Source organism: Sinocyclocheilus anshuiensis, unplaced genomic scaffold (genome assembly GCF_001515605.1).
Source record: "Sinocyclocheilus anshuiensis isolate Anshui unplaced genomic scaffold, SAMN03320099.WGS_v1.1 scaffold3105, whole genome shotgun sequence".
In the NCBI taxonomy this organism is placed as follows: domain Eukaryota; kingdom Metazoa; phylum Chordata; class Actinopteri; order Cypriniformes; family Cyprinidae; genus Sinocyclocheilus; species Sinocyclocheilus anshuiensis.
In genome coordinates, this window is record NW_015556133.1 from 204040 (window position 1) to 222053 (window position 18014).

The 18014-nt window shown below is 35.0% G+C and overlaps 1 protein-coding gene across 2 annotated transcripts in view; it reads right to left on the minus strand.

Moving 5' to 3' along the window:
- Positions 1-18014, minus strand: part of LOC107676278 (uncharacterized aarF domain-containing protein kinase 1-like) — a 137811-nt gene that overhangs the window by 31633 nt on the left and 88164 nt on the right. Inside the window, exons 8-9 of one of the 2 annotated variants that reach the window (XM_016470809.1) lie at positions 16523-16672; positions 12159-12356 (exon numbers count right to left, since the gene is read on the minus strand). In XM_016470809.1, coding sequence (XP_016326295.1) covers positions 12159-12356; positions 16523-16672 — 348 coding nt within the window. The remainder of the gene's footprint in view (positions 1-12158; positions 12357-16522; positions 16673-18014) is intronic. The other variant, XM_016470810.1, reaches the window with a different exon arrangement.

The window sequence follows — 18014 nt, forward strand, 5'->3', positions numbered from 1 at the left end:
TATAATTTCTTTTATGACATTTAATTTTTCAATCTATATATTTATATAAAATTTCCTTTATGAAGTTTTATTTTTTTATCTATCTATTTGTATGTCTTCTGTCTTCTGTCTTCACCTTAAGGGAAAAAAATGTAACCGTGATGATGGTAAATCTTGGCTAAATATATTTATATATTAATATAAACTAGACATTTCTCATCTTCTTTCCATCTAAACACTTACAATTAAATACTTGAAATAAGTGATGTACATAAACATAAACTGTCAAAATAAAAACTTTAGCATTTCTTACAAAAATTACAATTTAATTACAAAATAGTAGTTTTAACAATTCTTTTGATTGACAGTTTATGCACGTATAAATCTCATTGCCCTGACCCTCCAAACTTTTGAGCTCTATAGAGGTCCTGAGCTTCAGTCACACACTAAAACTTTCAGATTTCAAGGAAACAGCATAGTTTCACATTTTAAGAAAATGGCACTTTTCTCTGCTGTCAAGAACTGAAAAACACAGTCAGACAAAACAATCCATTTAAAGACGGAGAAAGAATGTCAGAAAAGACGATGACTTTAGCACATACTGGATGAACAATGCAGGAACTTGCATTTAGGCAGTCATATCGTTTCTGAGAAGTTTAAAGGGCAAAGCTATTATGTTCAATTCCATGTTCTCAGCAAGATTTGAGAGGGTCAGCTTTGTCAGACGCATTTTCCATCACATAGAACTCATCGCTCATTCTACAAAAAGACTGCCACACAAAGAAAAAAATAACGAAATAAATCAAATGTGTCTTGGAGATTTGAAAAGTGATCATGTTAATTAATATTATTATTATTATTATTAAAATAAATTATTATTTAAATTATAATAAGTATATTATAATTATAATTGAAAATCAAAATATATACTAAAAATAATCTATCTTTAGAGTTAGATAGGCAAGCAGTGCAATGCCAGGCAGACAGGTAGTGCACTCACATTCATTGCTCTAGACGCCCTCTGGGTCTTTGTTTTCACTTAGCATTCTCTGGTTCAAAGCTCAGTAGTTACTTTTCCATTTTAGCATAAACCCAATTTCAGATAACAGACCCAAAGCCAACAAAAAACTTTGATTAGGACTGAGGAGAAACCTCTGGAGACAGAGGTGTTTGCAGAGGAGGCCACTCTTCATCCGCCAGAGGAGATCGATTCAAAGGAGTTTTTTTTTTGTTTCACCTCACTAAGCAAAATCGCAGGTCATCCCGACTACATTCACGCGATAAGCTTCATGTTTACGTACAGACAAATGCTTCACTCATCACAAAGCATCTATATAAAAAGTCCTTCCACGCTCGTATTTTGGATGGTATTGATCATCTAGTCTTGAAAGATCTTGATGTTTTGGTGGGGTATGGTAACTGTCTTCCACTGGATCTACCTTGGCTTTAACCTTTTTTTTGTTAACTCCTTCACTCATCCCTCTTCCTATGGCTCTATTCAGCCCATATCTATGATCTACAGACAGGTTATGTCTCTAGCTCTCACTTCCTCCCAATCTTTGCCGTCTCTTTGCCCCTCCTCGCCGTCTTTCTCCAGAAATGATTGCAGCTCTCAATTCATCCACAAAGCGAGCATTTCACCAGCACAATGAATGTAAATTGCATTCATTTCAATTTCAGCACTAATGTTCTTGATGTTTGTTCCAGTTTCATGGCAAACCAAACAAAATGGAATACAGTTCCGTTCGGTGGATTGCAAGATTAGGATTTAGAGCATATTTTGTGGCCAAGTCGTTCTGCCATCCGTGAGAGAAACTCTAGTTCATTTGGCTGAGGTCCCAAATATGATTATGTTCTGTCTAATCAGGCATGTAATTAGACCACAACAAGTAAAAAAAAATGTGAAAAGAAAGACATTGAAAAATGCATGTCAGTGTCATATATGAACATGATCCCAGTATTTTTAGGTAATTGTGTCTAAAGTATCATTTCAGCATGTGGTGTCAAAGAATAAAAAAATAGCTGAACCTCTTTGCATTTTTGCATGTTACACATCAGTTCTAGCACCTGCACATTTCTTTATGTTTTTATGATGAGTTAAATATTAATATATGAACCTGTGTTCAGAAATTAAAAAAAAACAGTTAAAGAAATTAATTACAATTACAATTGTGACCCTGGACCACAAAACCAGTCATAAGTCGCACGGGTATATTTGTAGCAATAGTCAGCAATACATTGTATGGGTCAAAATTATCAATTTTTCTTTTATGTCAAAAATCATAACGATATGAAGATATTTTGTAAATTTCCTACCATAAATATATCAAAACTTAATTTTTGATTAGTAATATGCATTGTTAAGAACTTCATTTGGACAACTTTAAAGGCGATTTCCTCAGTATTTGGATTTTTTTGCACCCTCAGATTCCAGATTTTCAAATAGTTGTATATCAGCCAAATATTGTCCTATCCTAACAATGAATGGAAACCATGGAACCATACATGAATGGAAAGCGTATTTATTAAGCTTTCGGATTATGTATAAATCTCAATTTTAAAAAAATATACCCTTATGACTAGTTTTGTGGTCCATGGTCAAAATTAAGAATACAATTAAGAAATTAATTGCAATAAATGTAATGTTTTTAGTAGGCATTTTATTTGATTTATTATAAATAAAATAAAATCTAAGAATTTAATATTCTAAGAACAAACAGATGATTTCCAAACATTTGTACACCTGTAAAGCTGTCCATACGTCAGACAGTGTTTACGTTTTAGAAGCCTTTTGTGTTGATAATGTTTATAGAAGTGGCTTCATAGAAGAATATGAAATTTGTGCATATAGACCAGGGGTGCCCAAACTCGGTCCTGGAGGGCCGGTGTCAAAATATAAAAATATTTTACTATATATTAAATATTTTACTATATTTTATACTATATAAAATATTTTACTATATATATTATATGTTACTATATTTTACTTGGCTTTTTAGTTTTGTAAATAAATTCATACATAGGCACAATTTACTGTATGTTCATCAACAACAGTAATGTCAAGCATTTAAGGATAGATCTTCAGATCAAACTTTTTTTTCTTTGGAAACCTAAATTCAGTCAAATCTGCCCAGACATTTGGGTTTATATAACCAAAATATTAGATCAATATTAAAAACCACCATATACAGTATATAAAACCACCATATATTCAATCTCAGTAAAAAGGTACAAAGGTAACACTGAAGCAGTAGTACCCTGAGGTACAAAAGCTAAAAGGTACATATATAAACAAGGACTTACAGCAGAGGAAGTCAAATAAAGACAGTGAATGGATAACAGCATATTGTAGGTACAACATGCTGAAATAAAAAAATGTGTGTAGTTAATAGGGCTGTGGTTTCTGTGGGCAGTGGCAGTGCTGGGTAGCAGGTAATTGCTGAGACAGACCTATGAGAGGCTGATGGAGAGAAAGAGAGAGAGAAGCCTTTTATCTGTGGAGGTCTGGCAGACGAGGAGTGCGTGTTCTCTAATGAGGGGGCAGGCCCATATTGACCAGCACTCCACTTCACTTGCAACACTAATGGTGTGTGTTTATCAAAATGTTTGAGTGGTTTTGCCTTTACTGCACTTCAAATACAGAAACCTGTAGCTCCAGTTGAGTTTTTGTGCGTGTGTGTGTGTTTTCTTTTCATCTGGACTGTTGGAATGAATGTTGCTGTCGAGAGGGAAAAAACAAAGCTGAACAACAGAAGTGGTGGTTTTTCATATTGATCTAATATTGTGGTTATACACAAAAGTCTGGACATACTTGAATTAATTTAGGTTTCTCATGATCTTAAAAATCTTTCGATCTGAAGACTAAGACTTAAATGCTTAAAATTAGTGTTGCTGTCAAAATTAAAAAGCTATCTATATATAGGTAATAGCAACAATAGTACTAATACTAAATTTATTACAGAATATTATAAAATGTATATAACAAAAAAATAAGAAAATATTATAAAAAAATATTATACACACACACACACACACACACACACACACACACACACATATATATATATATATATATATAATTTATTTATTTTTTACATGCTGAGGCACACCAAATACAATTTGTCAAAATGAACTAAAACTGAATAAAGAATTGTATTACATAAAAAAATGTCAGACAAAACACACAAAATGCATGCATGCATCAAAGCAATGAATTTGATTAACTGACAACAAGCTGGATTCTTAAGCAAAAAATATTCCTAGGGTATTCATATTATTTCAGCATTTAATGAAAATGTGTAAAGCTGAATGCTGATTGGAGATTTAATGCAAGTGCATCTCTATTCAGTGTTAGAATGACAGAGAGGAGCTTCTCTGATGCTACCGCTGGTTTCTGTAGAGACGACTGCATTAATATTGATAGTCCTGTACAAAGCAGGCTGGCTGTGAATAGGAAACGCACTGCACTGGACACAGAGTGTTTAGATACTGAGAGCCCTTCAGATGGTCAGGAGGGCACCTGTGATCTCAATCACACAATGAGAGAGCTCAAAGCACTGTTACTTAAACAAACACCAGCTCACACACAAACATATGCACTTATACTTTTGAGGATTTCTCATTGACTTTCACTGTTAATTAAGTTACACCTCTACAACTGGAATAGTTGACCCAAAAATGAAAAATCTGTCAATGACTTGGGACTAAAGCTTTCAGACTTCAATAAGAATGCACTGGAAGCAACACTGAAGTTTTATAAAATTTGATCATACAACTTTGCTTAGCTGCAGAACCTCACACCAAGCCACATTAAATTGCCAATTCTCATTAAAAAATAACTTCTGGTTGGTGCAAATTGCATCTTAAAATGTTTCCCTATATGTTTCATTTTCAAAAATACTGCCACAGGTATAACAAAATAAGTGTGCACACACAACCATATATTATTGACTCTCTTCCTAAGAAAAGAAAATGTTCTGTTCTACTCATGCTGTCAATCAATACAATGTACAACATCTCAGAAGAAACAAATGCCCAATAAGAATTCGGAGAAAAATGACAACTGTGGCAATGCAAATATCTGAAGCAAGAAATTAATGGTCGAATGCACATGGTCGAGTAATATAACAATTCAAGACTTTATAATTTATTTTTGTATCTTACATGCTTAGCATTTCTAGACATTTGTGGAGTGCAGAAATGTCCAACCTGCTAAAACCGATGACGTCACCTTCCCGTCAATCAAAATCATTGCAAGTGCTTATCACAAAAAATCTATGCTAAAATATAAAGAAGTAATTCGGTCCTATTACAGTTCCTTCTGTCTCACAAAAACAACCGCTGCAAGAAAGCAGAGAAGGCTTGTTTTGTTTAGTTTTTTTTTTCCGCTCACAGCTACACCAGTAAACAGCTATAATAGCTCTAAACTTAACCAGCATACTGACTTACTGTCCAGCTCTGCAGTCTAAGTGAAAGACTCTCTTAGTCAAGAATGAAAAAAAGATTACTTTCTTCTGTCTGGAAAGTACATACTGTCCATACACACCAAAAACAAAATCTGCAAGCACACTAGAATTTTCTCTGATGTGTAAGGTCCAATTCTTGCCATTAACAAACCATTAACTATGACTTTTACTTCAATAAACTCCTAATTTGCTGCTTAATATGCTGTAAGGTATTTGTTGCGTTTAGGTATTGGGTAGGATTAGGGATGTAGAATATGGTCATGCAGAATATGTGCTTTATAAGTACTAATAAACTGTCAACATATAAATAATAGGCATGCTAATAAGCAACTAGTTAACTAGTTAGTGAGAATTGGTCCCTATACTAAAGTGTTACCACTATTTTTTGTACTACAAGGGACCTTAGAACTACATACTACTGTATATACCACCTTTTGTGCAAAAGGAAGAGGCAAAAAGTCACTCTTCAAAACTTTCATCCTCTCTGGTGGAATGAGATGCCAACCTCCAAACACACACACACATACACGCACACACACACCGCCTCCTCTCTATCTTGTTTTCTAATCTAACTGTCTAATAAACTTGGCACTGTGTATTATGATATTATATGAATATATATGTTTTTCTTTGTTAGAAATTACAATATACAAATAAAACAAAAGCATCCGCTAAATGCATAAATGTAAATGAAAGGTTCCATGGATGATAAGGATAGTTCATTAAAACATAAATGCCAATAAGGACCTTTATTTTTAAGAGTATATTTCAATATAATCTGATCCATTATACGTGCACATGGACAAATTATTAAAATTAATACCTGGGTACATATTTCCTCTAAACCACTGGTAATGAGTTAGGACAACAGCAAAGGTAAAATAAAACAAAAATATGGCACAAAGAAAACTTTTTAAAAAGTGCGTGGGCCAGTGACGCCATGGGGGCTTGGAGTCAAGCATGATTCATCCTATACAATAGATCACAGACTTCTTTAACCTCATCTACTAAATTAGAAAATGTAAGAAAAAGAGTCCAAAACTGCTAAAATTGACAAAGGAAGTAAATTAGCTAGTCTATATTATATGCAAATGCACTGTAAAGAATCGCTCAATTTCATTTTTGATATCGAAAAATGTCATCAATCTTTTAGGTTTAACTATGTCACATAATAAAGTGAAAAACTTTTTTGAAAAGATGCACCATCTACAAAATACAAAGACATAAGATATTACCAAAGGCCCACTCGATTTGTAAATAACCCTGTGGAAGCAGTGGAGATGCAGTCAGTGGATGGAAACAGAGTGTGGGGTCAGATGAGGCAAGTGTGAGGTGTGTGTTTGCATCTGCTCACTCTGACCTGTGAGGTGAGCCATGCGGACAGCTCTCCAAGACTCAATAAACCACAACCATAAATATGTTCTTGAGCATTGCTTTAAACCGGTTACATTCCACAACAATGGTAACACTCGAAAACACATTATTAAGAGAAGAAATGCATGTTATGTTGTCACCACATGATACCTAGTGCAAAAATACTAAACACTGAATTGGTAATCTGCATGATTTATTCATGCTACAATGCATGCTGGGAAATACAGTCCAGCATCTAGCACTGCAGAACTAATTAACAATTAAAAAGAAAAGAAAAGTAAAGATGGCAGATGTCAGAAAGGTTGCAGAACATCAAAAGTACTAAATCAACATTCCTGCAGCTCAACCTTTAGAATGGCGCTAACATGGTTGGAGTTTGATTCTCATAGAAAGCTGATAAAATTTGGTTTGGATGAAAGATTCAGCCAAATGAACAACTACACTACCATTTAAAGGTTTGGGGTCTAAGACTTTTTATGTTTTTGAAAGAAGTTACAATTCAAAATAACCGTTTTCTATTTTAATATATTATTTATTAATTTATGACAAAGTTGAATTTTCAGCAGCCATTACTTCAGTCTTCAGTGTCACATGATCCTCCATGAAACATTCTTATATGCTGATTACCTGTTCAGGAAACATTTCGTATTATTATTAATATTGATTAACAGATTTGCTGCTTAATGCTTTTTTCAAGGTTATTTGTTGAATAGACAGTTTAAAAGGACAGCATTTAATTGAAATGGCAAATTTCAATTAATTATATATAAATAAAAAATCTTACTGATCCCAAACTTTTGAATGGCAGTGTACAGTATATATATATATATATTTATGTTAATTTCTACATGAAATACTAAATAATGTCTACTTGACAAATGGTGGTGATTCTGCTGGAGTCTGATTTCAATATCTGAATTATCAATAAAACCCTTGCACAACGTATATTCTTCTACATATAGACTCAAGCACAAGAATTCGTTGTCTTCTCTTCTGGAACATAAAGCATGAAGCTCTGAATGAAGCTGGCAATACAATGTGTTCTTATCTCTCCATTCTTATGCAGATGAGACAGCCTGCCTTTCTGCAAATGCCACCGCTGTACATGTGAAATCCGCCTTTATAACTGCTTGTAATTATGGCAGACCAGACTACTTCAAAACATCCTGGTAATTTGATGATGTTGGGGGAAGGAATGGCTGCTGAGACTTTTGCACGGCTTGGAGAATCAGACACTTTCAGAGGGGTAGAGAGAAGGGAAGATGTACTACACCCCGCTAAAAAAGCACACCCAACACGAGTGGCCATGGACCAGGCCATAATTATCCTCGCAAAGGCTTCTGGGTAATTAATCTACAAAGAAAAGCCACCTGCAGGAAAGTGCACTCAAATGCCGCACGCTGAGATGACTGACTAAATAGGCCTAAGTGGAACGCTCCTGAAACTGATAGGGGATCTGAAAACAAGTAAGCAGTAAATCAGCTAATAGTCAAGTATATCTGACGGAGTCAAACGCTGGTACTGTATCCTGTTTGGTTTTGTCAAATGAAATGAAGCAAAATAAATACAGCTTCACATACGTATTCATGTAAAATTAAATTCAAATGGCTTACTTATAGCTGACTATAGAACAGAATGAATTATTCATCATTAGTAAAAAACACACTTTGAGATTTATATATTTTTTTATATAATTACATTTACATTTAGTCATTTAGCAGACATTTTTATCCAAAGCGAAAAAAGATAAATGGATAAAGTAGAATTGAAATAGAATAGAAAGTGCTAGAGTTAGAGGGTCAAATAAAGATGGAACAGATGTGTTTTTAGTCATTTCTTGAAGATAGCTAAGGACTCAGCTGCTCGGATTGAGTTGGGCAGGCCATTCCACCAAGAGGGAACAGTTAATTAAAAAGTCTGTGAAAGTGATTTTGTGCCTCATTGAGATGGCACAATAATGTGTCGTTCACTTGCAGAACGCAAGTTTAGAGGGCACATAAGTCTGATGTATGAATTTTGGTAAAGGGGTGCAGAGTCAGTGGTGGTTTTGTAGGCAAACATTAATGCCTTGAATTTAATGCGAGCAGCTACTGGTAGCCAGTTTTTAATAATGTGGTCTGAAAAATTCAGCTTATCATCATTCACAACTTTCTAGCTGTTTTTGAAGGAGTTATGGTTGATGAGCCTAACTGGATGGTGAAATTTTGATTTTTGATTGGGTTTGTTGAAACCACAAGCAGTTCTGTCTTAGCCAGGTTGAGTTGAAGGTGATGGTCCGTCATCCAACAAGAAATATCTGTTAGACATGCTGAGATGCGAGCAGCTATCGTCGGATCATCAAGATGGAATGAGAGGTAGAGTTGAGTGTCATCAGCATAGCAGTGATATGAAAAGCCATGTTTCTGAATGACAGAACCTTTTGAAGGAGTTATGGTTGATGAGCCTAACTGGATGGTGAAATTTTGATAAAGTGATGGGTTTGTTGAAACCACAAGCAGTTCTGTCTTAGCCGGGTTGAGTTGAAGGTGATGGTCCATCATCCAACAAGAAATGTCTATTAGACATGCTGAGATGCGAGCAGCTATTGTTGGATCATCAGGATGGAATGAGAGGTAGAGTTGAGTGTCATCAGCATAGCAGTGATATGAAAAGCCATGTTTCTGAATGACAGAACCTAGTGATGCCATGTAGACAGAGAAGAGAAGTGGTCAAAGAACTGAGCCCTGAGGCACCCCAGTAGCTAGATGTTGCTACTTGGACACCTAACTAATAAATTAATTTAAAAAATGAAAATAAAAACTTTAGATAAATGTAAAAATGTTAATAAATTGAATGGTTTACTTAGAGATGACTATGCATCATACATTAGAACAGGAGGAAGTATTCAGTACTATAAAAAACACTAAGCTTTTTATAATATTTTATACAATGATTTAAACTTTACATAATTAATACATGTTAACAAATACAATTCAAATGGCTTAGTGATATTTAGTAAGCTACAGTATTTACACTAAGAAATTATATTTTATTAATATTTAGTACTATAGAAAGAAAAATAAAGTTATAGTAACAGATTACATCAACAAAAATATATTAAAAATAAAAGATTTACATTTATATAATGTTTAAACCTTGATATGCATAGTCAACTAACAAAACCATTAAAAATTGTATTATTATTTATTACATTTATATGTAAGTCTATATGAAAAACAAAATCATAATATAAAGCTTAAAGTGTGTATTATTTTTATACTAATACTAAATACTTCTGTTCTAATATGCATACTCATCAATAATGCTGAAAGCCTAATATTTAACTATTCATGATATATTAGGCCTATATTAATATGATAGCTTTAATGTATGCAGTAACAAATAGTGTGTTAGTGAAGACTGCTCTGATGCTCTGATATAATATGCTTGTACAACCCAAACTCTGTTTTACGTCCCGTAAAAGGTTATGCAATAAAAGTATAAATAAATGTCCCTGACACCCTCCAGATGGTCAAACGTCCCCCACAGAGGCCAGCTCCGGCCAGGCCTGGCCTTCAGAAACCCTCTACCACCATCACACCGACCCAACAGCACTCCTCTGGCCACGGGGCCACCAGGCCACCAGGCCAGCCACCTGGACAGTTAGTTATGCAGTTTTAATGAGAGGACAGGTGAACCTTGTTCAGAAATGTGGTTAACAGGTGTTATTGTGGCCCTTTGCCACCACTAACAATTAAATAGCATTTCAGTTTTCACATCCCTAATGTTTTTTAAATATTGCCTGCAGAAGGAGGGATGTCTTATGTTTTGACCACTCCCTGATATAGACCCGTTTCTGACAGGAATGAAAACGAGGCTGTGAGGGATAGACGTACAGTGTATTCAATGGGTTGCATTGCTGTTTAACAACATTGATTGTTTGATGATTGTTCAGCTGACAAAAAGTCTTACTGGGGGAAAAAACACTTTCAGTAAACAAAAAAATTCCATTTAGGCTAACAGCTTTGAAAGTTCTGAAAATTACGTGATCTAGGAGGGTTTCTGCAGATTTTATGACAGAAACCTGAAGACCTTTTTTAAGACCAAATAAAGAAAATTTAAGAATTAAATCAAAGGGGGCACAATATGTCAACAAGTTCTCTAAATGTAAATGTCTAGGAAGCAAACAATGAATTGTATTAGGAGTACTTTAAAGTTTGAAAATATACCTTTCAACTGATATCCATTACTTTTTAATTAATAAAAAAAAAAAAAAAAAACTGACAGATTGAACAGCTCTGATCTCAACCACTAAAACAGAGAAATAACTTTTACTGTACCTTCTGATCACATCACAAAAAAAGTGATGTTCATCCCCATTATTTTTCCCAGTGCAAATATCTAGATACATTTACTTGAAAAGCTTAAGATAACAACTCTTGTTTTCATTTAAACTGATCAAAATGAAGTAAGCTTATGATTAAAACAAAAAGAAATAGGGAAAACCAGTTTTCATACCCCAATTGACAGATATTTGTTCCTGTTTTAAGCATAAACACTTCATTTTGTTCAGTTTTCAGGGCTTCATTTCACATTTGCATCTCAAGTAAATGTATCTTGATCTAAGGATTTATATATTTATTTGTGATGGGAAAACAAACGCACCGAAGAATATATTCATTTTTTGCAATGGCTGCAACATTTAAGGCCATGAGTTTATGAATTTAAGACTTTGTGCTCTTATTTAAGGCCTTTAAGACATTAAATTTGTGAAGGATATATATATGTATATATACATATATATATATTTTTATTTTTATTTTTTTTTTAAAGACCCTGTAGAAACCCTGTTTATACAGTGTGCCACTGTACATACAGAAAATCACAGCCTTGTTTTCATCTGTGTTAAATTCAACATGGCATCTAACCTAATTAAGGTCTATTGCTACGTTACCAATACATCAAGTAGCAACTGTTCTGGCAATAAGTATAAAAATTACACTACCAGTCCAAAGAATGGACAAACTTTTGTTTATCATGATCTTAAAAAACATCTAAAGCTCCAACTATTACACTTAAGTGCTTCAGATTAGTTTTATAGACAAATATGTATTGTGCCTATGTATAAATGGCTCTATGCATGTATGAATTGTTTAAAAAGGTGGCTACTTTGGTTTAGCTAAAACTTAAGATAATTTTTTGGATCACTACATAACATTTGTGTTATTTTATATGGAAAACAGTATTAATAAAGAATAAGTAGGTGCGTCAAAACTACATATTGATAGTGTATGTTGCAGACCTGGTCAAAATACCCTCATACATGCAAAATAAACGGTATCAGTTATGCTTATAGATTACCTCAGACTGAGTGACAGGTGTCTGGCTGATGCCAGCGTTTACTGACGTCCAGGAGCGGGCGGTGAGGACACAAGCGAACAGAGGATAGAGATCCCCTGCGCCCAGACGCCTGCTGTAACGCTCGATGCCTTTCAAGTCTCCCTTTATCAAACTCTGCCACAGTCTGCAGTAGTCCAGCCTGAAGTCCTGGTTCAGCACCTTGGACAGAGACACAACTTGTTCTGTTTGTGTTTGTGGCATCTGAACAAATGCTTATAAGTAAAAGTGTGGCAGTAGAGTCACCAAACGAAACCATAAAATTAATGAATGTTCTCAAACTGGTTTCTCTAAGCCCAAAAGATATTTCTGCCTCAAATTTAGTGTATTGGTTGGGCTAAAATTACTGGATCGAACTAGTCGGAATGTTCAAATAAACAGAGCAATATTTTGATAACCCTAAAGAATCACGTTTGCACTCTTTAAGAAGGCTTTTTATCCTTATCGACACATTTATTTGATAAAAAATACAGTAAAAAATTGTAATATTGTGAAATATTATTATAATTTAAAATAGCTGTTTTCTATTTTAATATTTTCAGCTGCCATTACCCTTCAGACGTCATTCTAATATGCTGACTTGTTGCTCAGGAATCATTAGGGCCCGAGCATCGATGGTGTGAGGACCCTATTGGAATTGCTCTGTTTCTTCTTCTTCTTCTCTCGCATTTTTGAGGGCCTGAACATGCTCCAGAACTCATGAAACTTTGCACATGCGTCAGAACTGCCGAAAATTTACATCTGATATGGGTTTCAGAAATGGGTGTGGCAAAATGGCTCAATAGCGCCACCTGTACACATTCAACAGAGTGCGCCTCGAGCTACGTTTTACACACATGTAACACACCATTACCTACAAAAAAGTCTCTTGGTACAAAATCCAAAACCCAACAGGAAGCACGTTATTTTTTGTGCAGTTTTTGCCATTTCCAGTCCTCGTACTTTGACAAACTCCTCCTACAATTTTAATTGGATCATCTTAAAATTTGGTGAGGATTATCATAGGGCCTTTGTGACGTTAAATTGCAAAGATCTTGAGTTTTCGTCAAAGGGCGTGTCCCTGGCGGCCTGACAAATTTAGATGTTTTGCCATGAAAAAGGAAGTTGCTGTAACTCAGGCAAGCAATGTCCGATCTGCCCCAAACTTAACACGTTTGATAGGTGTTCTGTCCATATTTAGTTATAGTTATAATGCCACCTCCTGGCAACAGGAATTGACATGTTTAACACTGTTAGACTCCTAGCAACATATTAAAAAGCATCAGCAAGTGTTAAATATGCTGGCAACTTGCTGGAAACATACTAAAACATGCTAGCAACACTTAGCTAAGTGCTAAAGCATGCTATTAATGCAGTGAAACAGGAAGTTGCTGTAACTCAGGCATGCAGTGTCCAATCTGCCCCAAAATTAAAGGGGTCATATGATGCGATTTCAATTTTTCCTTTCTCTTTGGAGTGTTACAAGCTCTTGGTGCATAAGAAGATCTGTAAAGTTGCAAAGACTAATGGCTCAAATCCAAAGAGATATTCTTTATAAAAGTTAAGAGTCAACCACGCCTACCTAAAACGGCTCGTTCTAACACGCCCCCACATGTCTACCTCACGATCTGGGAAGATTTGCATAACGCCGCCCAAATGTTCACGCAAAGAAAGGCGGCGTAACTTTTATTCTCACTGTAGTATTGTTGTTGCCGCCGCCGCCATGTCGTGAAGGTGCTGTGTTTCATTGTGAAAGCAAAACTACTTTGTTTGGCCTTCCAAAAGAGGACATGACTAGAAATCAGTGAGCGTTTCAGAAAGGCGGGGCATAGAGGAGAAACAATAATGTACAGTATGTGGAAAATAATGTGTTTTTTTAACCTTAAACCGCATAAACACATTTCATTACAACAAATACACATAATAATGTTCTTTTTAGCAGCATCATATGACCCCTTTAACAAGTTTGATAAGAGTCTGTCCTGAACACATCTACATGCCCATATTCGGTTATAGTCATAGCGCCACCAGCTGGCAACAGTAAGGCACATGTTTAACAACGTAATGGACTTCTAGAAATATATTAAAAAGTCTCAGCAAGTGTTAAATAGGCTAGCAACATGCTAAAAAACATGGAAAAGCATGCTAGCAACACTTAGCTAATTTGCTAAATCATGCTATTAATACAATGAAACAGGAAGTTGCTATAACTCAGGTATGCAGTGTCCAATCTGCCCCAAACTTAACATGTTTGATGAGAGTCCTGGCCTGAACACATCGACATGCCAAGATTCAGTTATAGTCATAGCGTCACCTACTGTCAATAAGAAGTGACATGTTTAACACTGTGATGCACTATTAGCAATACAGTAAAATATGCCATTGTGTGCTAAACATGGCAGAAACATGTTTAAACATGCTAGCAACACTTACTAAGTGCTAAAGCATGCTATTAATGCCATCAAACAGGAAGTTGCTGTAACTCATGCATACAATGTCCAGTCTGCCTCAAACTTCACGTTTGATTAGAGTCCTGGCCTGAAGACATCTACATGATCATATTCGGTTATAGTCATAGCACCACCTACTGCTAACAGGAAGTGACTTGTTTCACACTAACTTAAACATGGAATATCTGATCTGCCCTAAACTTCACATGTTTGATAAGAGTCCTGGCCTTAACACATCTTAAGGCCAATATTCCGTTATAATCATAGCGCCACCTGCTGGCAACAGGAAATGACTTGTTTTACACTAACTTAAACATGCAATGTCTGGTCTGCCCAAAACTTCACATGTTTGATAAGAGTCCTAGCCTGAAAACATTTACATGCCAATATTCAGTTATAATCATAGCACCACCTGCTGGCAACAGGAAATGACTTGGTTTACACTAACTTAAACATGCAATATTCTATCTGCCCCAAATATCACATGTTTGGTAAGAATACTGGCCTGAAGACATCTACATGTCAATATTCAGTTATAATTATAGCACCAACTGTTGGCAACAGGATATGCCATGCTTTACACTAACTCAAACATACCATGTTCAATCTGCACCAGACTTCACATGTTTGATAAAAGTCCTGGCCTGAAGACATCTACATGCCAACATTCGGTTATAATCATAGCGCCACCAGCTGGCAGCAGGATGTTTGGCACATATAAATGACTTACATATTCCTCCTATATTTTCCAATTTAAATGCATGTTTTCCTAAAGCCACCAGGTGGCGGTGAGCCCGGGTGCGAGGGCCCTTTCATCGCTGCTTGCAGCTTTAATTAATATTTGAAGTTGAACATTTACTGTACTGAAGCTTAGGTTTACTTGATTATCCATACATCATTTTTTAGAAAAATCACGAGTCGCAAATATGATCATCAGGCTTTTGAGAACTGTTTATTTGGTCTTTTCTCAATCATCATCGCTGCTTGCAGCTTTAATTTCTTATTATTATTTATTTTGAAAATGGTTGTGCTGCTTAATAATTTTGTGGAAACAATTTTTTTTAGGACTCTTTGAGGAATAGAAAGTTCAAAAGAACAGCATTTATTTGAAATATAAACCTTTTGTAAAATTATAAGTCCTTACTGTCAGGTTTGATCAATTTAATTGATCCTTGCTGAATAAAAGTATTAATTTCTTACTAAAAAATCTTACTGACCCCAAACTTTCGAGCGCTAATGTACTTATGAATGGTCACCAAATGTCACCATAAACTAATAATTGAAATATAGAGAGCTATCAAGAGTCTTAGACGGCTGATGTTGTTAGTATTACAGAAAGACAGATGAGATTACTTGATAGTTGCTAATGTGAAATCTTGTGGGCCTCATTAACTGCTTCAGGTTAAATTAAAGGCCAGCAAATCCCTCATTGAGACAAACAGAATTCACTGGAATACCACTAGGACTACACCATTTTGCCACTCCAATTAATCAACGCAGACACAACCCATGACTTTCAGTAAACTTAACATGACATGCCATGAATTAGCGTTTTGAACCAAGAAAGTAACCAAATGTCATTGCTAGAATGGCTTTATCATATTTATCACCACATTATCTCCTTGGATTTATTTAGAGCCGCCACATCTTCTGGGAATACAGAAGTTCAGTGAACTGCAGGGTTTGCATATCTGTTTGTAATAAGAGAGAGGTGGAAATGTGCACTTCTTAAAACACACTAGCTTCAGGGCCACTTAAATGAAATGCTTTTCGTCTGCTGCGGCACATACAGGCCTGAGTGCGCAGCTGACCTGGGAGCCAGCGGGTGAATAATGGGGTGCAATACGTGATGAATTTGCTTCTATGTTGAGTCTGTGGCGGCCTCGGCCGATGTCTTACCTGATACAGGCCGTGATCGAGTAACGCAATTTCCGTCTTATTGCTTTCAGGACACTTTCGCACCAGCACGTTGCCAGGGTGAGGATCGCAGTGCACGAATCCGTTGATGAATATCATCTCACTGTATATCTTGCCTAGATTCCTGGAGATCTGAGGAAAAGGAAGGAGAAAGGAGAGGAAAGTAAAGAAATAGAGATATAAAAAACAGGTTAGATACTAGATACAGATACAGGTTAGAGAACATAGATACGCATGCTGTATAGCAGCTTTATGTGACAACTGGTCTTAAAAGCAAAGATTTATTTAAATACTATTTTGTTTTGTTTAATCCTATAATGCACAATATAAAACAAATTTCATTCAAATGGCACACTTATATTTGACTACGCATATTATATTAGAACAGGAGAAATTATTAAATATTAGTATAAAAATGCACACTAATCGTTACATAATGTTTATATACAGTATATAATGATTTAAACATCATTTAAATGTAAAAATGTTAATAAATACAATTTGAATAGCTTAGTGTTACTCCGTAAGCTATTTATACTAAGTACAAATGCTACAAACAAATATAAATATAAATATATATATATATATAAAATAATAAAAACACAAAAGTGTTTATTCTAAGTAATAAACAATATAAATTGTTTAATATATTACAAATAAAAGCACTTTAAGTACATTAAAAATAAGCACTGCTATATAATGCTTACATCTTCATGTAAAATTAAAAATGTTTGTAAATATTTTTTTAATAATAGGCCAGGGATAGCTTTAATTTCCTCTGATTTATAAGACTACTAAAAAAGTAGAGTACACAACACTGATTAAAATAAGCAATCCAAGTAATTTACCTAGATGCATTAAAAAAAGACTTGCAACCTTTCAAAATAAAAGACAAAAACAATATTAAGAAATGGCAGAAATACAACATATAGCATAAATGGTACATGTCCACTTCTATGCAGATAAATAGGAGCCCATTTAAGATTACATAAAACTTTTTTCCCGAAGATGCCGTGGCCCCAACAGATGAGGAAGTATTTATTATAAAACAACCCCCGATGCAATTATTCCACCCACTCTCACTCTTTGAAGATAAGTTGCGATAAGCATCTCCCCTCAGCTGTGTTATAATGCAGAGAGCCAATGTGAAGTAGGATGAGGAAATGTCAGTCTAAAGCACAGAGAATAAATCAAGCATCTATTCATACTCCCCTGGCTGGTGTCCACTTACAGTTTACCCCAATAATTGGAATTAATTAATTGTTTAGCTTAATTGTTTTGTTTTCATTTATTTTCATACAGTAATTACAGGACAGCACAAATTTCTTTGATGCCTTGCATGAACTGGTATTTTCTTCTGGAAATGCAAATGTAGCTATTTTTGAAATCAATGATAAAAAAATTAATTAGAATGTGGTGACGCATAGGGCATTTTTTGTCGTGAGTTGATGTATATTCTGTGGCACAATACATA